Here is a 24,195-nt window from a genome sequence, read left to right as displayed (position 1 = left end):
CAAACCACCACAAACCTGGGTAACAAGAGTCATTTCTTTTGCCCACAGGTTTGTTATCTGGGCAAGTCTTGGCAGGGTCAGCTTACCTCTGCTCCACGTGGCATCAGCTGGAGCAGCTTGCCTGGGGGCTGGAGAATCTGTTGGTACTTCCAAGATGGCTTACTCACATGGCTGACAGTTTGGTACTGTTTCCTACTGGTTGCTTAGCTGATTCTTTTGTGTGTGTGCCTCTCCTTAGTTTCCTCATAGCATGGCAGCTAGGTCTTAAGAGTTAGTGTTCCAAGAGACATGAAGTGGAAGTTTTGTTTCTTAATACGTTGGCCCAGAAACTGGCAGTCATTTTTGCCATATTCTATTATTCAAGCAGTCAATAGATCTCAGATTCAAGAAGAGGAGACATAACTCTACTTTGATGGGAGGTATAGTAAAGAATCTGGGGGGCCATGTTTTAAAATACCTACAGGTTTTTATAGGTGTAGACATCATATGCAGATATGACCAAGTCAGAAAGAAGAGGGAGATTTCTTCCTGTATACTTCTTCATATGAGGAGGAATACCTTTTCCTTCAGCATAATTCTACTCAGGTTCCATTGGCCAGACATGGGTCACATGTGCATGCTAAACTTATCCCCATACACAGGGATAGAAAGTAGAATTGCAGTTGCCTCTAAGGTATAGATAGGGCCCAGAATGGATAGATCAACTTCATCCAATTAACCCAGTGAATACACCATGGAAATATCATTTTTTTCTATTTGTGACACACAAAAAAGTAGGAGACTGGCATTACACAAATCTTGATTTACTCCAGGGGCTGAACCTGGTATCTTTTTTGAACACGTGGGAGGGTTAGCATGTAATCACAATTAGAGTTCTGCCTTCAAGGAAGAGTGGAAGAAGGATACCAATTAATTGGAAGCCCCTAGTATCTGCAACAGCAAGGTTCAAGAAGTTTAAGGGCCCAACTTAAAGCCAAGACCAAAACCCAGGTTTTTGGATCCTTGACCCATAGCTAATTCTTTTCGCCAACACTACTTTGCACAGAGTTGTAGAATGTTAGGAGGTGGAAGGGATCTAAGAGGTCATCATGTCTGACTTTGTACTCTATGTAGAAATCCTTTCCTTGGTGTCCCTCAAAGTTCGTCCACCAGCCTCTCTAGATTATGTTCAGTAGTGGAACTCTCAGTACTCAAAATGTGCTGTTCCATTGATAAAACACTCTTGTTAGAATGTTCTTCCTTGTATAATAAGATAAGTGAGATTTTCTACCAAAAAATGGTATCAGTCCCAGGTGCCAGATACACCACATTCAGAAAAAATGCCACTAAGAATTGGCCAGATTCCTTTTTTCAGGATTTTCCAAGAGTGACAAACCAGCCCTACCATAGTCAACCCCCTGCATCCCCACTCTCAGATTCTATAAGGAAATACCTGGGGGGAAGGAGGGAAAGAATAGGGGCTTCTGTAATATACTGTGTATACTGCCCTCCTAGAAGCCGCCTGAAGTGGGATTTCAAGATGGAGGATGCTCACCACATGGGTAGCCAAGCACTTGACTCCCTGCCTTCTAAGCTGGGAGTCCTCAGGTCCAGCGCACTTCTGGTTCCCTCAGAGATAGCTTGTTGTGGGTACCCTGAAGTCTAGAAGCATTCATGATCATAGAGACTGAGGCCTGCTTCTCATTTGTAGGTTTCTGAAGGAAAGACACTTGAGGGAATAGCCTGGGTTGAGGAGAGACTGTGGTGCCATATGCCTGGAAAGGGGACAAGAAATCTCCACTGTATCAGCTAGCTATTGTGAGTAACAAAATACCCAAGACTTAGTGGTTTAAACAGCAAGCATCTATTGTTGCTCAGTAGTTTACAGGTCAACTGGGCAGTTCTGGTCAGGGCCCAGCTAGGCTGATCTTGGCTGAGCTTACCCGTGAGTTCACATTCAGCCTGTGGGGCAGCTGGGAATAACTCGTCTAGGATGGCTGCACTTGGAATGGCTCTCTTCCATGTGTGGCAGGCTGGCCTGGTGGTGGCAGGGCTCTGAGAGGGTCAGAACATGCAGAGCCTCTTGCAGTCTAGGCTCAGAACTGGGATACTGTCACTTCTTCCACATTCTGTTTCCACGAAGCACAGTTGAGAGGAGAATGGGGGAGAATATTAAATCCCTTTCATGATAATACCCCACCAAGGTGACACTACTAAGTAGAGCATTTTCACTTGTATTATATGGAAATTAGCCTCATTTAATCTTCAGCCTGGTAGTTACACCTGATTTTTCCCTGCTAAAGCAACAGTAACACAATTACTTCCCCTTACCACATGGCAGGTCTCTAAATATTCACATATTCACAACTGTCCTATCTCCTTTTTCCTTTCCATTCTCCAGACCTTCCAGTCATTTCTCTGCTGGAATGCCTGGTAGCCATCAAGGTCGCTATACTTGAGATACAATCTGACTTGTCACTTTTCTCTTAACATGTGGCATTCATAATTGCATGTAACGTTGCAGACTTATTTTGATGAGCTTATAGCAGTGGGACTATGTTTTATTCTATTTTATTTTTGCTTTAATCTGAACTCTGATTTTATTTATGTGCCCAAATGTAGCTTTTGGAAGAGCTGAATCACACAGTTGGTTTATTTTGATAGATGATCTGATAAATTCTCCCAGTTCTTTTTTCATACTGAGAGCAGCTAAATCAGGATTTACCCATCCTGTACCTGCTCAGTATAATTTTACATATATAAAGGTAGGGCTTGATATTTTTTCTTGTTATATTTCCTTTTCTTGGATTTAAGCCCAGAATATCAGCCTCTTCAGATAATTTTGAATCATGATTCTCTTGTCTTCCCAGTTTTGTCCCAACTATAGATTTATGTCTTCATGCAATAGTTAACAAGAAAGTGAGACTAGGACAGCCCCAAAGCCACAGCCCTGCGGACTCCTTGACAATTGCCCTTTAGCCTGAAAGGAAGTAGTGGAGCGTATGAGAACAGATTGTGTATCCGGTTGCAAATCCATCTGCATTGCACTCATATTAGCATCTGCATTTTCTCTGACTTGTCCACAAGGCATCATGAGTGGGCTTTTTTTGTTTTATTGGGCTTTTTCTGGAGGCCTTGCTGAAAACCACACACGTTATCTATAATATCTACTCACTTATTATCTGCAGATATGTTTTCTTTGTACACTAATGAAATATTAAAGCATGTAGACAGGAATAAAGAATAATATAACAAACACCCACATACCTATTTGCCTGCTTTATCACATGATTTATTCACGTGATATTTGCTTCAGAATTATCTTTTTTTTTTTCTTTAAGAAATAAAGCAGTAGTACAGCTGGGGTATCCTGTGACCTTTCCTTGTCATGATTTCAGAGTTTATCATTCTCATGAATGATTTATAACTTAACTACATATGCACTGTCTCTATCAATATTATATATTGGTTTTGTAGATCTTTAAACTTGATCATACTGCAAATATTATGTAATTTGCATTTTTTGCTCAACATAATATTTCAAGAACTATACATGCTGATGAATGTAGTGCTAGTTCATTCTTTTTGTGGCTAAGTATTCTATTGCAGGCAACAATTTTCTAAAAGGGATAGATAATAAATATTTTCGATTTTGCTGGCCATCTGTGGTCTGTGTCATGTATTCTTCCCTGTTTTTATTCGTTTTTACAACCCTTTAACAATGTACACAACACCGTTAGCTCTTGGACTATTCAAAAATAGGACTTAGTTTGCCAACCCCTGTTCTACTGTCTGACTTTACTGTTTCTCCACCCTCCTTTTGATTGACATCGCTTCCTACATCTCAGGTTCTCCTTTTATAAAGCAGAATGACTGTCTTGCCTACCTCCTCAGGAGGGTAGGATGATAAGGCAGATGATGGATATGAAAGTGCTTTGAAATTTTTTTTTTTAACAAGGCTGTTTTATTCCTTCCCTCTCTTCTCACTTCCCTTTTCTTTCTTTTTCCTCCCTCCTCCTTCCTTTTGCTGGCCAATGTAGGCTCTCAATTGAATTTCCATGAAGAAATACGGGAGCTCATTGAGAAATCTAGGTGGCCGAGACACATAGGAAGACACTATCGGACAATGGGGGATTGGGGAAATCCCCAATGTGTATAATGTTATGTTCTTGCTGTTGTTTCTCTGCAGTTCTGGGGCATCAGTGGCTGGAGAATTCAGGAGGCACTCTCATTCCAGGCAGCCTATTAGCAGAACACAGCTGTTACTTTGTTTAAATGTGCTGGACTAAGGTCTGGGCTGATGGCCTGTTCTGCCACCGAATAGCTGTGTGACCAGTCTCACCTCACAGACCTTTTGCCTCTTCATCTATCACAACTGCATCTTTCAATACAGATTTCACAGGATTGTTGTGAAAATGAAACGCGATAAACTAAATACATTGGTATGCGGTGCATGCCCTTGGTGAAATGCTCATTAGAGGTGAATTTACTATATTATTACTTATGGAGGTTAATTACTATAATTTATTGTTTACTTATAGAGAGTCCCCATCTAGGGTCACTGCACTAGACAGCAAGTCCACAAGGAGTATATGCCTACTTTTTTTTTTGTATAGCATGGGTAACTTTAATGGATTTTAATGAAGTTTGTAACCTTATAAAAGGTAAGTAAGATGAACTTGGATTAGGTGTTTCAGCACCTTCTCTGGTCTTGATGCAAAACAGTGATGAATTAATTTTTCTTAGTAGCAAGACTTTGCTAATAATTTAATTTCTTGAATGGCTGGATGGCTATTCGGATTTTTAACCTCATCTTGTGTCATTTTTGGTAGCTTGTATTTTTCTACCAGTTTTCACCTAAGTTACTGAATTTATTGGCAACTGTTGTTTAGTAATATTCCCTTATACAATTTAATGTTTGTAGGACTGTAATGCTAGTCTCTCATTTCTGATATTCATAATTCATTTTGTGTCTTTTGTTTCTTGATCAGTCCATCTAGGAGTTTATCAATTTTGATGGTCTTTTCAAGGAACCAACTTTTGTATGTCTACTTTTAAAACTATCCCAAAATGGGAACTTTAATTTGAGAAAAATATGCATAAATAGTAGCATCCTTCATACAATACAACAAACACCTTTTTTAATGCTTTAAACACATGGCTAATAGTACCTAGCCTGGTGTCAGGCATGTGGACATACTAGACTTTTTTAAAAAGTTGAACTGAATTCACATCTTTATTTCTCAGATGTGACATACTCAATCCTTCCACATCCTCTGCAGTTAAAGATCGCCTTACCCTAGGTTGGCTAAGGGCTGGAGATTTGCACATGGGCAAAGGCAGCATGTGGAAAGGGTCAGATTGGCTCTCACAGCTGTATTGTTATATGGATAATAGTCCTTGGTGTTGCTGGCCTTTCCTTATTAAGGCTGATTCTGCAGTTTTTCCGCATGTAGGAGCCTGAGAAAGAAGATTTCTTTATATTTCCAGAGATAAGTAGTTTTTAATGCTTGCTTCAGGTTGGAAGCTATTTCTGGTATTTCTAATTGTGCCTCACGAGACCAAAAAGTAATTTGGGCTCAGTGGATAGAATGAAATTGAATTTTCTCTAGGGAAGATAATATTAAACATAAATTCAAAGCTTCATATAACAAGGTTATTACGATGGCATATGTTCACTATGTTTAGGAAAAAGTTAGACAATAAAATTCATGACTTTAGACCTTCTGAGAATTGGCTACTTAAGGACATGCAGTTGTTATCATTTGCTTCTGTAAACACTTTCTGAGTTCTTTTGTATGTGGACCAGGATCCAAATATCAAGGTTGATTAAAGGAAGTGTGTGTGTGTGTGTGCGTGTGTGTGTAAAGTGATTAATACCTAGAAAGAATCGAGAAAACTCGCTTATTAATCTTTGATTTCAAAGCTTTCTTACTCATTTTTAAGCCTTTTAGAAGTGCATTTGAATTATTTTAGTTAACACTTAGTAAAAAGGGTGATAATACATTGAATAGAGAGTTGGTTACCCAATTTCTTCTCTTTCAAAGTAAGAGTGACTGGCAGAACAGATGTGTGTCAAATGTGCCATGAAACTCAGTTAAACAATCCAAAGGGAATGGAGATTTCTGGGCATTTGATTTTCTGGTAAACATGGACCATCCAGAAATATATTTTGCTTGTGTGTTTTTCAGCCTTAGATTTGTTATCTAATTTACGCCTTTCTTTGGAGAAGAGCCCATAAATATTAGAAACATTCTTCAAGGATTGAGGTGCACCATTTGGAACGTGTTTGTAGCATATGGTTTGGTAAATGAAGCTATGTAATACTGGCCTGAATACAATGTTTTTTTTTTTAATTTAATAATAAATCCTTGTTATCAATTAACTCATTCAACAAATATCTATTAAAGACCCACTATGTGCCAGGCACTGTACTTGTTGCCAGGCATCAGTGAATAAAACAGAATCTCTGTTTTTGTTGAGCTTGTATTCTATTACGGATGTGAATATTTCTCTTTTACCTAAAAGTAGAGCATTGGTTACTTGGAAATTTGGTTAAATGTGGGCAAATTGAAGTTTGTGGTTATTTTAAATTTTGGTTTCTAAAAATTTTACTTGCATGTGTCCAAAATCATCAAACTGTACACATTAAATATGTACAGTTATTTGTATATAAATTATACCTCAATGAAGCAGTAAGATAATTTACTCTAGTTTGTTTTCTTCTTACCCTAAAGTTGATTTAGGTGTATTGTACTGACTACTCCAGTATGAAAGTTTCTCAAACTTCTACTCCATGTTAGATGTCTATAATTTGGATCCCACACTGCTTTCATCTACCTATATGCAGATGAATTTATTTGACTATTGCAAATCCAAGAAAGAAGTGAAATATATATATGTATATATATGTATATTATTGAATATTAACTATTAATTTTTTCTACACCAAAGAGCATTTTCAGCTATACTCAGTATAGTATACGTAACTGGTTTAGCAGTCTAAACAGTGGTCTATATGATTGTGTAATGGTGACTATCAATGTGTAAGACAACATGAAGTGTGCAAGACCTGTGGGTGAGTTCATATCCATTCCTCCAAAATTGAGCTCACCCCCAAATGCACTGGAGGAGAATGCTTCTGTGTACCACCAAGACCTTTCATTCAGGCTTGGCTTTTGCCTGGGTATCGGCTCTGATGTTCTTTTCTGGAGTCTGTGGCCACAAGACAGTTGAAATCACTTAATGCTCCTCAATGGGGAGACACGTACTCCTCCCCACCCCTCATATAAGCGCATTGTCAAGGCTGTGCTTGTGTTCACTAGAGTCTGGCAATGCTGCTTATGTAGCTTCTCGGGTTTCTTTCTAGAGCCTATGTTTGAAGAATCCAGCATAGGATCTTCTGATTCCTCACTCATGTCTCTGTAAAGTAAGTAGGTCCTGATGCTGCAGCTTAGAATTGGGCGTGTTGAACAGGTACAGTCATATGCAGGAGAACTGAGGTCTTCTTTGCAAGGTCCAAGCCATTTATTTATCCATTTTTAAAATTATTTATTTCCTACATATTTCTAAAATGTTTTCATGTTGTTTATAGCCATAAATACATATAAAACAAGACCATTAAATAAGAGGAACAGAATAAAGCATTTGAAAAGAGGGAAGGAAAGATAGATTTGGAGAAAAATTATACTAGAAAAGACTAGTGGAGGTAAGGATGTTTGTGCAAATGTTTGTGAGTGTCTGTGGTTCAAGTGTTGGCGAAGGCAGAAAATGCAAGAGATTATTTCAGTTGTGGAGGGTCAAGTGGCCGTGCCTGATTGTTTACAAAGTTCACTGCAGATGAGTAACCGTGTTTTCAGGTTTGCTCTGCCTTGCCAGAGGTGAGTATCTGCAGCCGAATGCAGAACTTTTGTCTTGAGGTTCTGAGTGGTCCTGCTAACAATTTTGCTGTTAGAAAACGTGATAGGAGATCCTGCCCATGGGTCAGGTACTAACTTCCTTTGTCTGGCTATAGAGGACAAGGGTGGTCCTTTCTCTAGCTCAGCTCACTGACGCCTCTTCTCTCTGCCTGAGGTAGGATGATAAGAAGGTTGGTAGGGCAGATAGAGGAGCCTGCCCCTCCTCTTTCTGATCATTGGTTGTGCCTTGGGAGGCAATTCCCAGAAACCAGCTTAGTGCAATGAGGTTTACCAGCTCCTAGATGCCTGGACAGCATGATTTCAAGAAGTTTTTATATATAAAATACTCATATAATAGAAAATAGATATGAAATTTGGGCTCGGTTGGAGTAAGGAAGAATTGGACAACTCCCCCAAATACTCTAGGCACAGTTGGGCGGGGGGGGGCATTCTCCAGACTCCTTGAGGCCCTGGACAGTTTCAATAGACTCCTGCTTCTTGCCTCCCATTGATAAAAGAGATAAAAAGTAGAGCTAAGACCACTGCTAGGGAAATAGATCTCATTATAGTTAATATTTATTTAGCCAGAATGGCCTATTGGTTAAGACCAAGACTCTAGAACATGACTGCTTAGGTATGAATTCCAATTCTGCTAGCTGAGTGATTTCTGAGAAGTTATTTAGCATCTTTGTATTTCTGTTTTCTCATCTGTATAATGAGGATAGTAACAGTTATCTACTTTATAGAATTGTTGTTAGGATTAAGTGATTAGTACCTGTAAAGTACTTACAACAGTCCCTGGCATGAGTTAAGAGTACAATAATTTTTTTAAGCGTAGGAGAGATGAGCCAGAAGAGATGTTATCATCCAGTTTCCTTAGATAAGAAATCGAAACATGTCTGGGAGAAAAACAGCAAAAATCATTGAGTCTCTAGGGATTGTCGACAGCAATAATCACATCACATGTGCTGTGAATGACATGCCATAATATTTGTTCTGACAATTCTGAATACTAAACAAGATATAACTATGTATTAAAACAAAAATCCTCAATTTGTGACTAAACATCTGGTAAACTGGCAGGTGTTCAAGAGACGTTTTGGTAACAGTAAAGTCTTAGTCACTAGAACTTTAAGACATGTTTTACAGTATTAGGATGTCATTCTGGTTACATCTGTAGAACCAGTTTTGCTATAGTGATTCAAGTAGGTGTTTATACTATGTTTTGTTTTCTATTTGGCATTTTGTCAGGTTAGGGAAGGAAACTATTCCTGAAATCATTACAATAATGAAAGAGCAGTCTTTTGCCTTTAAAAAATTCAATTTAATAAAAATATATTGAGTTGCCAGTAAGAATAGTAGTAATGCACCTAAGTGTTTTTAAATTGGAGTATAAAATTATATAGAAAATTATACTCATCATATGGGTGAAATTTGATGAACTATCACAAAGTAAACACACCCATGTAGCCCTCTATGCAGGTCAAGAAACAGAAAGTACCTGCACTCCCAGAAGCCTCCCTTTGCCTGTTCTCAATCACTTTCCCAACCCTTCTTCCCAAAGGGTAACCACTAAGCAGAAAGCTGACTTCTACCCAGAAATAAACCCATGCACCTATGGCCAATTAATCTATGACAGAGGAGGCATGAATGTACAATAGAGAAAAGATGGTCTCCTCAATAAGTGGTGCTGGGAAAACTGGACATCCACATGTAAAAGAGTGAAATTAGAACATTCTCTAACACCATACACAAAAATAAATTCAAAATGGATTAAAGACCTAAATGTAAGACTGTATACTATAAAACACTCTTTGACATACATTGCAGCCGTATCTTTTTGGACCCACCTCCTAGAGTAATGAAAATAAAAACAAAAATACACAAATGGGACCTGATTAAACTTAAAATCTTTTGCATAGCAAAGGAAACCATAAACAAAATGAAAAGACAGCTCACAAAATGGGAGAAAATATTTGCAAACGATGAAACCGACAAGGGGTTAACGTCCACAGTATATAAAGATCTCATGTAGCTCAATATCAAAGAAACAAACAACCCAATCAGAAGATGGGCAGAAGATCTAAATAGACATTTCTCCAAAGAAGACATACACATGGCCAAAAAGCACATGAAAAGAAGCTCAACATCTCTGATTATTAGAGAAATGCAAATCAAAACTACGATGAGGTATCACCTCACACTGGTTAGAATGGCCATCATCAAAAAGTCTACAAACAGGGACTTCCCTGGCGGTCCAGTTGTTAAGACTCCATACTTCCAATGCAGGGCATGTGGGTTCGATTCCTGGTTGGGGAACTAAGATTCAGCATGCTGCACAGTGCAGCCAAAAAAAAAAGTCTACAAACAATAAATGCTGGAGAGGGTGTGGAGAAAAGGGATCCCTCCTACATTGTTGGCGGGAATGTAAATTGGTACAGCCACTATGGAGAACAGTATGCAGGTTCCTTACAGAACTGAAAATAGAGTTACCACATGATCCAGCAATCCCATTCCTGGGCATATATCCAGAGAAAACTATAATTTGAAAAGATACATGCACCCTGAAAATAGAGTTACCACATGATCCAGCAATCCCACTCCTGGGCATATATCCAGAGAAAACTATAATTTGAAAAGATACATGCACCCCAGTGTTCATTGCAGCATTGTTTACAATAGCCAAGATATGGAAGCAACCTAAATGTCCATTGACAGATGAATGGATAAAGAATGTGTGGTACATGTGTACAGTGGAATATTACTCAGCCATAAAAAAGAATGAAATAATGCCATTTGCAGCAGCATGGTTGGACCTAGAGATCATCATAATAAGTGAAGGAAGCCAGACAAAGACAAATATCATATGATATCCCTTATATGTGGAATCTTTAAAAATTGTACAGATGGGCTTATTTACAAAACAGAAACAGACTCACAGACTTCAAAAACAAACTTATGGTTACCAAAGGGGAAAGGTGGGGGGGGAGGGATAAATTAGGAGGTTGGGGTTAATATATATACACTACTGTATATAAAATGGATAAACAAGGACCTACTGTATAGCACGGAATTATACTCAGTACTCTGTATTAACCTATATGGGAAAAGAATCTGAAAAAGAATAGATGTGTGTAAATGTATAACTGATTCACTTTGCTGTACATCTCAAACTAACACAACATTGTAAATCAACTATTCTCTAATATAAAATGAAAATTAAGTTAAAAAAAGAAAGCTGACTTCTAATATCACAGATTAATTTTTCCTATTTTAAAAAAAATTTTATATAAATGGAATCAGAGGTCTAGCTTCTTTAATTCAACATTATGTTTATGAGAGTTATCCATGTTGTGGCTTGTAGCAGAAGTTTGTTCTTTAGCATTGCTGTGTAGTATTCCATTGTATGAGTATACCACAATGAATTGATACATTCTTCTCTTGATTAATGTTTATGTTATTTCCAGATTGGGATTAAAAATAATGCTGCTAAAAATGTCCTTGTACATGCCTTTTAGTATACATATATATGCAGTTCTGTTACATCTATACTCAGGGGTAGAATTGCTGGCCACAGGAAACGCCTATGTTAAGCTTTAGTAGAAACTGCAGAAGTGGTTATACCGCTTTACACTCCCACAAGTAGTGTATAAGAGTTCCAGTTGCCCCACATCCTTGCCAACACTTGCTTTTACTTTCAGTAATGCAGTGGGTTTGGTTTTAGTTTGAATTGGCATTTCCTGATGACTAATGAGCTTGACTTCCCTTTCGTGTTTTTAGTGACCATTTTGGGGGATGTGTGTATGCGTGTGTGAAATGACTCTTCAAGTCTTTTTGCTCATTATAAAAACTGAGTTGTATTTATCCTTTTGATCCCTGTTCAGACCTTCCTGTATCTCCATGTTTACTTATGGGATCATTTTCACTGGGTCTGAAATGCTACCTTTAGTATTTTCTTTAGAGCAGGCCTACTAGTGAACAATACCCTAGTTGTTTAGTCATAAAATGTCTTTCTTTTACCTTCGTCTTTGTGTTTGGAAGACTAGGTTAGTGGTTATTTTCTTCCCACTTTGAGGTTATCATTCCTTTGTCTTCTGGCTTCCATTATGTCTGTTGAGATGCCAGCTGTTCTTGTTATTGTTTCTCCTTTGAAATTCATCTAATTTTTGTCTGTTTGTTTCTAACTGCTTTTTAAAGTTTTCATTTTGACTTTGATGTTCAACAATTTTAACATGATATGTATGCCTAGTTGAGGTTTTCTTTGTATTTATCCTACTTGGGGTTTAGCTTGATATTTTAGCAGTTTGGGAAAATTCTTAGACTTTATCATTTTAAGTATTGCTTCTGACCCATTCTTTTTCTCCTCTTCTCTCTCTCTCTCTCTCCAACATTTTCACTTTTCCATAAGTCTCTCATGCTTTTTGTTTCTGCATTTTCTTCTGACTTGCCTTCTGCTTAGTACTAATAATCTTTATAGTGATTTCTATCTGCTGATTTCTTAATTGTGCTTGTTTTTTTCAGTTCTGAAATTTTCATTTGAGTTTTTAGAATAGTTTCTAGTCTCTGATAAATTCTGTATCTTGTTATAATTTCTTGAACATGTTAATTATGAATATTTTAAAGTCCATGTCAGATAATTACAGTATCTCTATTTCTTATGGGTATATTCTAATTCCTGGATTTTGATCATTTTGTTGTTGTTGTTGTTGGCATGTCATGTTATTTTTTTTCTTTTCAAACTTTTTATTCTGTATTTATAAGTAAATAGTTTGTGTAAATATATACACACATATGTATATACACAAATTTTTAATGTATTCATTTTTTTCATGAAATAAATTACAAATATTTCTCCATGACAGAAAGTGTAGATCTATATAATTTTAAGTGCTGGAAAGAATTCCATTATGTCTGTGCCATAATATATTTAGCTAGTTCTCTATTAGTAGACATTTAACTTGCTTCCAGTTTTTTATCGTTACAAACAATACTGGAGTGAACGTCATGTACACACTTGTTTACCTACTTAAGCCAATTTTTCTGGGATAGGGACCCATAAGTAGAATTAATAGACCAACGCATACACACATTCATAGGTATTATACTGTATTTCTCTTGTATGGGCTGTGGATAAAATGTTGGGGACAAGAAAAAGTCCATTTCTTTCCCCAAGGGCTTACTGATGTGACTGAGGAACTATGGGAAATAGACTCAAGTCATGTTTGTACTGGAGATATTTTTTAAGCTCTTTATTGGAGTATAATTGCTTTACACTGTTGTGCCAGTTTCTGCTGTACAACAAAGTGAATCAGCTGTGTTTATACATATATCCCCATGTACCCTCCCTCCCGCGACTCCTTCCCACCATCCCTATCCCACCTCTCTAGGTCATCACCAAGCATTGAGTTGATCTCCCTGTGCTATGCTGCAGCTTCCCACTAGCCATCCATTTTACATTTGGTAGTGTATATATGTCAGTGCTACTCTTTCACTTCGTCCCAGCTTCCCATTTACCCTCCCCCCCACCACCGTGTCCTCAAGTCCATTCTCTACAGCTATGTCTTAATTTTTGCCTTGCCAGTACTGCTTTTTTAGATTCCATATATATGCGTTAGGCATGCCATGTTATTTTTAGTTAAATGTCAGATATTTGTATTAAAAAAATAGAGATAATTTGAGGTCACCCTTACTCCTAGTATCTAGTCTTTGGGGTTCCCACCAGAAAGTTTTGGCTGTACCCAGGACCACTATAGGACCAGAATATCAATATTTGCTCCTACACCCACCAGATTTGAGAGACTGCTGAAAGTTGTGTTCAGATTCCATAATAGTGTACCGACTATCATATGGGCAAATGTCTCAAGGGGAAAAGCAGCTTCAGAGTTTTCTCTTAGGACTTTTCTTCTCTTTAAAACCTTGGCCCCAAAGTACTGACTGCTTTGGTAGATCTCTGATGCCTTTGAACAGGTGTTTGTCCAGTTGTTCTTGGCAGAAATATTGAACCAAAACAAACTAATCTGCCATTGCCAGCATGGAAATCCTCTTTTTTGCTCTTTAATGCATTTTTAAGGGAATTTAAAAAGCACAAGAAGATAGAATTGTACTTTTTTTTCCCATTTTAAATGATCATTGACAGTTGTGGGTAAAGCTAATATATTATTCTTAAATTAGTCTATGCAAATCTGGCCTTTGAATTCTGGGAAAGTTTCTGGGATACATATGGGACACTGTGAAATCTATTATTTTATGAGTTTGTTCTGTGGTTAAGAACCAAAGCAAGTAAGGAAGATATACAAACGGCCAATGAGCACATGAAAAGATGCTCCACATCATTAGTCATCATGAAAACGCAAATCAAAATCACAAAGAGATACCACTTCACACCCACTGGGATGACTAGAATCAAAAAGTTAACAATAACAAAAATTCAAATTAATAATAATAACAAACATTTGGTGAGGGTATGGAGAAATTGGAACCCTCATACACTGCTGGTGCGAATGTAAAATGGTGCAATCACTTTGGAATACAGTCTGGTAGTTCCTTAAATAATTAAACACAAAGTTACCATATGACTCAGAAACTCTACTCCTATAGATCCAAGAGAAATAAAAACATATTCATACACAAAAGTTTGTAGCAGCACTATCCACAATAGCCAGAAGGTGGAAACAACCCAGGTTTTCATCAGCTGATGAATGGATAAGCAAAATGTAGTATATCCATACAGTGGAGTATTATTTGACCATGAAATGGAATGAAGGACTAACACATGCTACAATATAGATGAGTGTTGAAAAGGTTGTGCTAAGTGAAAGAAACCAGTCACAAAAGACCACACATTATATGATTTCATTCATACCAAAGTCCAGAATAGAGAAATCTATAGAGACAGAAAGTAGTTAGTGGTTGCTTAGGACTGGGTTCGGGAGAGGGTAGAGGAATGAGGGCTAAAGGGTACAGGGTTTCTTTTTGAAGTGATGAAAAACGTACTAAAAGTAACTCTGGTGATGGTTGCACATGTCTGCAACCCTACTTTTAAAGAAACATTGAAAATATTTTCTCCCATTCTAGGGTTATCTTTTCAGTCTTATTTATGGTTTCCTTTGCTGTGCAAAAGCTTTTAAGTTTAATTTGGTCCCATTTGTGTATTTTTGTTTTTATTTTCATTACTCTAGAAGGTGGGGCAAAAAAAAAAAAAAGATCTTGCTGCAATTTATGTCAAAGAGTGTTCTGCCTATGTTTTCCTCTAAGAGTTTTATAGTGTCTGGCCTTACATTTAGGTCTTTAATCCATTTTGAGTTTATTTTTGTGTATGGTGTTAAGGAGTATTCTAATTACATTCTTTTACATGTGGGTGGCCAGTTTTCGCAGCACCACTTATTGAAGAGACTATCTTTTCTCCATTGTATATTCTTGCCTCCTTAAGGAACTCTACACAGTGCTCTGTGGTGACCTAAGTGGGAAGGAAATCAAAAAAAGAAGGGATGATATATGTATACATATAGCTGATTCACTTTGCTGTACAGCAGAAACTAACAAAACATTGTAAAGCAACTATACCCTAATTAAAAAAAATTTAGAGACAAACAATTCTCAATTTGAATCCCAACATGACCACCATCTGTATGACCTTAGAAAATCTATTTAACCTCATCTTTCTCATCTGGAAAATGGGCATAAACTAGAACCAGTTGATAAGGATTAAATGTGATCACATATGTAAAGTACGTGGTGTTGGGGACATCATAATTGTTCAGTAAATAACTGACAATAAAATTATTATTAACAGAAAACAAACATTAAATTGTACACTAACTTGTGAATTGTATGGTATATGAATTGTGTCTCAATAAAGCTGTTATAATAAAGGACCAAAGCAATATTTATGATCGCAACTGGAGAGAGAAGGTGACAGATGTGGGTACAAGCTCATGGTGATGACGCTGTCTCTCATTTTCAATCTCTTCATTGACAGTTTGCTGACCAGTTGTCAGGGCCTGGGTTAGAATTAAAGCAGAACACCAGGTCCTATAATAAGTAGTCAGAAATAACTCAAGTAAGAGTAAGCCATGGAATCCAGCAAGAACAGTGATCTGGATAACTGGCCAGGAAGATAACACTGCTGATATAATCCAGACTTGTCTTAATCCTGGCTGGACCCCGCATCCTGAAGCAGTACTTAGCTTCCTTAGTTATTCCTGTGGTCAGGAAATACTGCACTGTTCCTGAATCTCCCTGTTTTGCAAGCCTCTTTTGTACCTAGAAGAGTTTTTTTTTAGAGTGGAGACGTAAATCTCAAAGACCTTTTCTAGTCTAGATCTTATTTCTCTGGAAGTGCTGGAAACAGGTGCAACTTCTTGATTAAGAAAGGCACATAAAGCAGATGTATTTGCATAGGAAGCCCATAACCCCAGAAGTCACCCTCTGGGAAGGGGCTTGGAGAGTTCTTATTACTCACTTCAGTTGTGTCTCTGAGACGTTTGGAGCTTCAATTCCTCATTCAGTGTTTTGTGTTTTTTATTTTTAAAGGCAGGTCACAGATTGTACAATTTTTAATTCATTTATTCAACATACATATATCAGTTACCAACTTTGTGCCAGTCACTGTGTCGGGTGCTGGTGATAAAAATCTGTATGAAACAGTAGCTCCCTCTAGGAGATTGCACTAAACCAAAGGTACCAAGTGATGAAATGAAGGTATGCGTAAGTGACTGTGAGTTCCCAATAGACTGGCAGTTAACTGAACTTAGAAGAGTCTTGGAAGCATTTAGCAGAACAAATATAGTTGAATAAAGGCTGAGGAAAGGCATCATTGATGAGGTAACACTTGAACTGAACCTTGAAGAACAAGTAGGGTTTATCCAGGGAGACGAAGAGAAGACGAAGACTGGTGGCAGAGAAACAAATGAGTTAGGACTCTGTGGTAGGAGCCCATTATGAGAGTTCCCAAGGGACAGAGCCAGAAAGGGAGGAAGAAATGAACTTAGAGCAGTGCTTCTCAGACTTTAATGGTCATACATTAAAGCCTGAGAAAAATGGAAAATCGTGTTAAAATAGAGATTCTGACTCAGAATCTCAGGGTCTAAGCTGGAGCACTTCATTGAACCGCAGTCAGTGTCAGTGCTTCTGGAACATGAGCCACACTAAGTATCGAGGGCTTAGAGATCTATTTGAGTGTGAGGGGAGAGGAAGGTGAAAAGTCCTAGTTAACAGGTAAATTTCTGGATAGAATGATCTGGAATGATGGTGTTGTGAGCTGCTAGAGGGAATGTAAGAGGAGATTTTCAGGGAAATAGAAGTTTTGTTCTGTTGTTTTGTTTTGAGGCACCTATAAAGATATCTAGGAAGAGAAATCTGGTAGGCCCTTGGATAGAAGGAGAAAATAAAACCATGGTTTCTGAGTAGAAGAGAAAGATGTGCCTATGAATGAGATTGAGAAGGGACTGCAAGAAAAGTGAGAGGATGATTAGGAGAAAATGATGTGATCACTTTCACAAAAGAAGTTCCAAGAAAGTGAGAATGAACAATGTCAAATGTTGCAGAGAGATCAGGAAGGAGCAAGACTAGAATCCAGGCTGCAAGGAGTTGAGGACTGGATTAGTGTTTTGATTAGAGATAACTTAGAGGGTTGAGGAAAAGTGTCTAAGAGAGTGTGGCAGTAGACAAGTGTAAAGGGAGGGGTCCTCCCTCACCCTTTTTTTCCTTCCTTCTTTCTCCTTCCTTCCTCCCTCCCTCCCTCCCTCCTTTCTTTCCTTCCTTCCTACCTTCCTTCCTTCCTTCTTTCCTTCCTTCCTTTTAGCATTATTATTATAGAAATTTTCCAACATAAAAAAATTGAGAGGATATTATAGTGAATCTCCATGAATGCATCACACAGATTCAACAATTATGTGCATTTTTGCCAGTGAAAGGTGGTTTTTAGATGTACCTGACTTAGACACTCAGGGAAAAAAGCCAAGATAGAGGCAGCAGTTGAAAATTTAGAAGGGAAAGATAATTGATGGAGCAAGATTTTTTAGAAGAAGGCAAGTGATGGAGTGTAGTACAGGTGGAGATCCTGGCTCCAGATAGTAGGAAAGACGCTTTGTCTGCTGAGTGAAGAGAAAAAGAGGCAAAAATCACAGCCCCTCAGAATCTGGTTGAAGTTTCCATTTCCAAGAGCTTCCTGTGCTAAGTCCTCCAGTTTCCCTCTGCTACTGTGCTCCGTACCCCTTCAGATTGCCTCAGTTCCTCCCTTGATTTCATTCACTAATTTTTTTTGGAAAGTCTGTTCCACCCACACATTTAGTGAGCTCGGTCATTAGCGATCCAGTGTCCATGGAGAGTAGTCACATTACAGAGAACGACCATGTACCATTCTCTGTCTTGGGAGCAGCCTCTGTTATCTCTCCAAAGCTGCAAAGAAACTGGTTGCCTTGTCCTACAAATAGAATTCCCTGTGAAGAGGAATCCTGAGGAACAGAATGTTCCCCATCACTTAACACGGAGATTAAGGTTTTGGTGTCAAGTCAGGAAATTAGCAAATTCATTCCTAATAACAATTAGTTTCTCTGTGAAACAGGAAGAGAGTTCACTTGGAAGGAGTTCATTTGGCTGGAATTGAATGGGGAAAAGCTTTGTAAGTGTGACAAGGGTTTGGAATATTGCCAGAGCCTTCCTTTTAGCTTTACCTAAAGTGATGCCTTGCCTTCTAACAAAAGATAAAAACAGCAAAATGCCCCCAACCCCGACATCCCCCCTCCACCTCGCACACACTCATAGGAAATGAGAATAAGATTATTAGGGGATGTTAGACTTCTATGAAGTGTCACTTAAATGGGCGGGACCGCCAACTGATCTCCTTTTGTGTTGACTGCGGGAACAGAAGGTTGGGAAATGATGTCAGGGACTTTTCTCCATTTAAGTCAAAATAAGTAGGTATTTGCATGCACACCAGCCTAGCCATTCATTAGATAACAGCTTAATTCTAGAGGTAGAAATGTACATTCCAAGCATTTTGTACAAGCTTCTTGTCTCCCAAATATACCTCTCTTCTTGGCCCCCTTTCTGTAGGCGACATTTTTCAGGGAGCACCAACAGTGGGAATGATGATGGAAGTTAGTGATTTCACAATAATTTCTTTGCATTCTCAGAAAGCTTCAGTGGTTAATTACTACTAAGCACCAGTTGGGTAATAATTGGCTAACTCTCTTGATAGAAAAAAGATGGAATTTGGAAATAATTGACTAACAAGAGAAAAATTGATAGATGCTTAAAAAATTGTTCAGGTCATTGCATCATTAAAAGTAATAAGTAATTTGGAGGTAAAGTACCATAAATGTAACAATGTAAATACTGTGTGTGTATGAATTTGTAATTTACATAATTTATGCTTAGCTCATATTCTACATTTGAAGCTATTTTTCTTATAGTAGAAAAAACATAAGGACTAAAAGAAAAGGATCCAATACTAGATTTTTAAGGTCTGTAGAAATTTGTAACCACACATATAAAAGTATATCACCTGGGATAAACCATAATGGAAAAGAATATAAAAAACAATGTATCAATACCATATGCTAACATATATATACAGAATCTAGAAAAATGGTACTGATGAACCTAGTGGCAGGGTAGGAATAGAGATGCAGATGTAGAGAACAGACTTGAGGACACCGGGGTGGTGGTGGGGAAGCTGGGATGTAGTGAGAGGGTAGCATCACATATACACACTACCAAATGTAAAATAGATGGCTAGTAGGAAGCTACTGCAGAGCACAGGGAGACCAACTTGATGCTTTGTGAAGACTTAAAGGGGTGGGATAGGGAGGCAGGGAAGGAGGCTCAAGAGGGAGGGGATATGGGGATATATGTATACATGTGGCTCTTTCACTTTGTTGTACAGCAGAAACTGACACAATACTGTAAAGCAATTATACTCCAATAAAGATTAAAAAAAGAGAATGTATCTGTATGTATAACTGTCATTTTGCTGTACAGCAGAAATTAACACAACATTGTAAGTCAACTATATTTAAATAAAAACAAACAAAAAGTGTCTCAGCAGTATGTGCTACTTTATAATGCTCCATTGAACTGTCCTCTCAGGAAAAATCACTCAGTCCAGTTACTTCCCAGGCTACTCCTATGATAGTATTTCTAACTTTTAAATTTGATTAGTAGATGACAGTCTTTCCAGAGAATGATATCGATGATTTAAATCAGTGCCAAAAGACTATGAAAGAAGTTGATGCTTTGAGTAAAACTGAGCTTCTCCCAGGCAACTAACTACCAAAGCTTCAGAGTTTTTATGCCTACCAAAATGTATATGTTTTCCATTGATTCAGAACTTAAATAAGAAAAAGAATCCTTCATTCCCATGCATTTTAAATTATAAGTAAAGACAATTTTGTTACAGGAACGTTGTATTTTAAGAGGCAGGCATGGACGGTATTATCATCTCAATTTTATGGGCGAGAAAACAGAACCCAGCCAGACTCTTGGCTCCTCCCTGCTCCAGTATTTGGAGGTGGTGGCAGCCTGCAGTAAGTGATTGTATTTCACTTTTGACCGCACAGTCTGTGCTCATGGGTTGGTAGTACATTTTTTAGATGCTAGAGCTCACAGCCAGCAGTGTCGTGCTCTCAAACATAGTACCATGCTCCATTCAAATGAGCCACGTCTTGTGCCCCCACACTGCTGCCTGGTATAAGCTGGGTAAACCCATTCGCCATAAGTCATTTTAAGAAATAAACAGCTAGAGTTGAGACCTCTTGAAACATTAAGGGCTTTTAGCCCAAGATAGATTGAATCTCAGTAACAGTGAGCTTCTCATTTCTTCAGCAATGTATGGAATTTAAGAATATAACTGAAGAGCAACGTGAGCAATCTATAGTCAGTATATACATTTAAAATGTCCTGCAGATAGAGAGGCACTCGTGGGCAATTTATTATTGAGTACTTTCTGTCTCCGTTTCTACACTGGTATATGTTGAGGGCATCAAAAAGAAATGTCAGACATGGTCGCTCTCGACTCCTCAGGAGCTTATAAGCTGCTTGAGGAAACAAAACACACTACGTAAAGGAGTCTACATATTCAGACAGAGCAGGATGGGGTCTGAAAGGTGTTTTAGTTTCAGTTGACCATGAAGCAGACCCTGAGACAAGGATTTGAGTGCATGTCTTTCTGGAGGAAGGTGTAAGAAGCATGGGAGAAGAGAAGTGAGACAGGGAAAGGAAGGCAGCCAATAAAGGGAGCATTATTAGACGACGGTCACCATGGGTGAGTAGAAAGTAATCCTATGAGGAAACACAAGTAAATAGTATATATAGAACACACGCCTCTGAGTTATTGTACCCAAACAATCGGGGAACTAGGCTCATTATATTCCAGCTCTTCCCAGGGCTAGGATTGGGGTGTTGAAGGGCTCTCCCAGGCGTATTAATTCCCGGGCACTTCAGCCTGCCCGGCACCTGGGCGCAGCAGGCTTCTATAGCCCTGGGAAAAGCCCTCAGGTGCAGTGAGCAGACACTGACAGCTGGAAGCCAGTCCGTGCACATAAAACAGAAGGGTCCAAGAAATATGGGTAGGGGACTGCCAGAGGACACCCCAGGAGGATTCTTGGTGGAGGTGAGACTTGAGAGCGCTCTTTCTCTTCTCTCCCCAGGTCTCTTCATGGTCCTCTCCCTATTGTCCATTGTATACGGAGCCTTGCGCTGTAACATCCTAGCCATCAAGATCAAATACGATGAATATGATGTCAAAGTGAAGCCCCTGGCCTATGTCTGTATCTTCCTCTGGAGGAGCTTTGAGATTGCCACTCGAGTCATTGTCCTGGTCCTCTTTACCTCTGTCCTGAAGGCCTGGGTGATAATAGACATACTCATCAACTTCCTCACCTTCCTCTTCTACCCCTGGATCCTCTTCTGGTGCAGTGGCTCCCCCTTCCCTGAGAACATCGAGAAGGCCCTCAGTCGGGTGGGCACCACCATCGTGCTGTGCTTCCTCACCTTACTCTACGCCGGGATCAACATGTTCTGCTGGTCAGCGGTGCAGCTGAAAATCAACAGCCCCGACCTCATCAGCAAGTCCCAGAACTGGTACCGGCTACTGGTGTACTACATGTTGAGATTCATCGAGAACGCCTTCCTCCTCCTCATGTGGTATCTTTACAAGACTGACGTCTATATGTATGTGTGCGCACCCCTGCTGATCCTGCAGTTGCTCATCGGGTACTGCACGGCCATTCTCTTCATGATCGTGTTCTACCAGTTCTTCCACCCTTGCAAAAAGCTCTTTTCCTCTAGTGTTTCTGAAAGCTTTCAGGAGTGGCTAAAGTGTGCTTGCTGTCACTGCAGGCGGCAGAAATCCTGTGAGTCTGCAGAAAAGACAGATCTAAGGTCACCCACAGACAGAGAGGAAACCCCTTCTAGCAGTAAAATAAGTTCTGTGCCCAGCCAGATCTTGAATGCTGATGAGCTCTTTTCTGCTTAATGGGATCTGAGTCTCTTGAGGCACAGATATATTGTTTGCTGGGTTGATCCCTGTTCTTCATACAAGTGATGGGCCCTGCACAGTTAACAAAGCAGGAAGTTAGCTCTCAACTCTGTGAGTCGCTCTCCTTTAGAGAGCTCTTAGGCGGGTATGTGGGAACCATGGAGAGAAGCCAGGGAAACCCCCAAGTGTTGCAGGGGCAGCCTAAGGCACCACCATTCACAGTTGACCATGTTCTCCCAGGCATTACTGGCCTTTTCATTGACAAAGTACCCATGATATCTGAGTTGGGCTGGTTAGATCCATCAGGTAGAATGAGGGCAGGGGCTTACTTGTTTTCTAGTTTTCTGAACTGCTGGTCTAGATAGCCTAATGTTTTATTATCCCTGAGCATAGGTGTCACCCAAGAGCTGTCTGATGACCAGGGATGGTTACTGGGGTTTTGCCATCAGCCACATCATTCCTTTCAGAGTTTTTAGAGAGGGCTGTTCAAGTTTGGTTTTTGAATAGACAGATGTTCCATTTTCATCTCTTCAGGGCTCCTTGTACATAACCAACTGTAGCACCCTTGGCCTGCTATCTCTAATTGACTCAAAAGTCTGGATTTGAAGACTTTACTCTCAAGGATCCATGGATGCAAAATTGAACTCTAAATTTGGTTATGAAAGCCCTTGAATTTTAGGAAAGTTGTGTTCCTTCAATATGTTGAAGTAACTCTGGATCAAGAGGGTTGTTAAAATATCAAAGTGATTTAGGTTTTTATAAGCAGAATTCTTATCTTCTTGTGATGGTTGAAGATATGAATCTGCTAGAAGTTAGGCTTAACCTCTTCGAGGTTCAGTCCTGTCCTATAGTTCTGGGAAATTTCTAGTAGAATTTGCTAGGATTTGCCTTCTTAAGAAAGAAGAAAATAAAACTCATTGTCTTTACTCCACCTCTTCCTTGCCTGTCAGGAAAGTTTTAGACAGGAGTCACCTTGGTTAACCTAAGTTCTTTTAAAACTCCAGAGAAATTTCTCACCTAACACAGGTATGTAGGGCATTTTAATGCTCATCATTTGAAGAAAACGGGTTCCCCCATTCAGTTAGATATTAACTTCAGAAACTTTTAAATTTTTCAAATAGATGAGATAACCAGATTTTTATCTTTAACTGAATGCATTTTGATTTGGCACAATTATGAGTTAATTTGAATAAGAACTTCAAGTTTATCCTCCTACACTCTCCTATCTTCAGTATAATTTCTCCTTTAATCTGGAACCCTATTTCTTTCATAAAAGGATTTGTAGAATATTCTCAGTTGTCTTGGAAAAATGCCTGGATCTAGTGCCATTATTTCTACCATAAAAACCTTGATAATGAAATACCTGGGAGCAGGATACCTGTCACTGACGAGGCTCGACATTGCAGGTCAATCAGGGTTGACAGTCTTAGGACTCATAATGGCAGAACTTTCTGACCCATCAAGTTTCTAACAGCTAGTTTGTCAGGGGACGTTAAAATGGTGAGTTTGAGCAGGAGTTATGGTCAGAATTAGATAGGGGTGGAGAGACTGGTACTTCCCCAGCCTTGGTTTGGAAGCCTGTCTCAAGAATCATTACAAAATCTGAGCCATCTAATACATTTAAAATCATTTTAATGTAGAATATAGATAAGCACATTGAGTGACCCCAAACCAAACTAACAGTGATGGTCTGTCACACTCTTAAAGCCCAATTATAAGCCACATTTATAAGGATAAAGAGGTTTGGTAACTAAACTGGACATTTTGTCATCTTTAACTCTTGCTAATGCAGATACTCCCACTTTGGGGCCATATATGTCTAGTCACTTTGGGGAAGAG

At 38.9% G+C, this 24,195-nt stretch overlaps 1 protein-coding gene across 1 annotated transcript in view; it reads left to right on the top strand.

Moving 5' to 3' along the window:
* XK (X-linked Kx blood group antigen, Kell and VPS13A binding protein) overlaps nucleotides 1-22,353 on the top strand; it is a 54,525-nt gene extending 32,172 nt beyond the window's left edge. Inside the window, exon 3 of the mRNA XM_057718574.1 lies at nucleotides 21,527-22,353. Within this exon, the coding sequence (XP_057574557.1) occupies nucleotides 21,527-22,353 (827 nt within the window). The remainder of the gene's footprint in view (nucleotides 1-21,526) is intronic.
* The last annotated feature ends 1,842 nt before the right edge of the window (nucleotides 22,354-24,195 follow it).

The sequence above is a fragment of the Hippopotamus amphibius genome, chromosome X (genome assembly GCF_030028045.1).
Source record: "Hippopotamus amphibius kiboko isolate mHipAmp2 chromosome X, mHipAmp2.hap2, whole genome shotgun sequence".
NCBI classification, from domain to species: domain Eukaryota; kingdom Metazoa; phylum Chordata; class Mammalia; order Artiodactyla; family Hippopotamidae; genus Hippopotamus; species Hippopotamus amphibius.
This window is presented reverse-complemented; position numbering and strand designations above follow the sequence as displayed.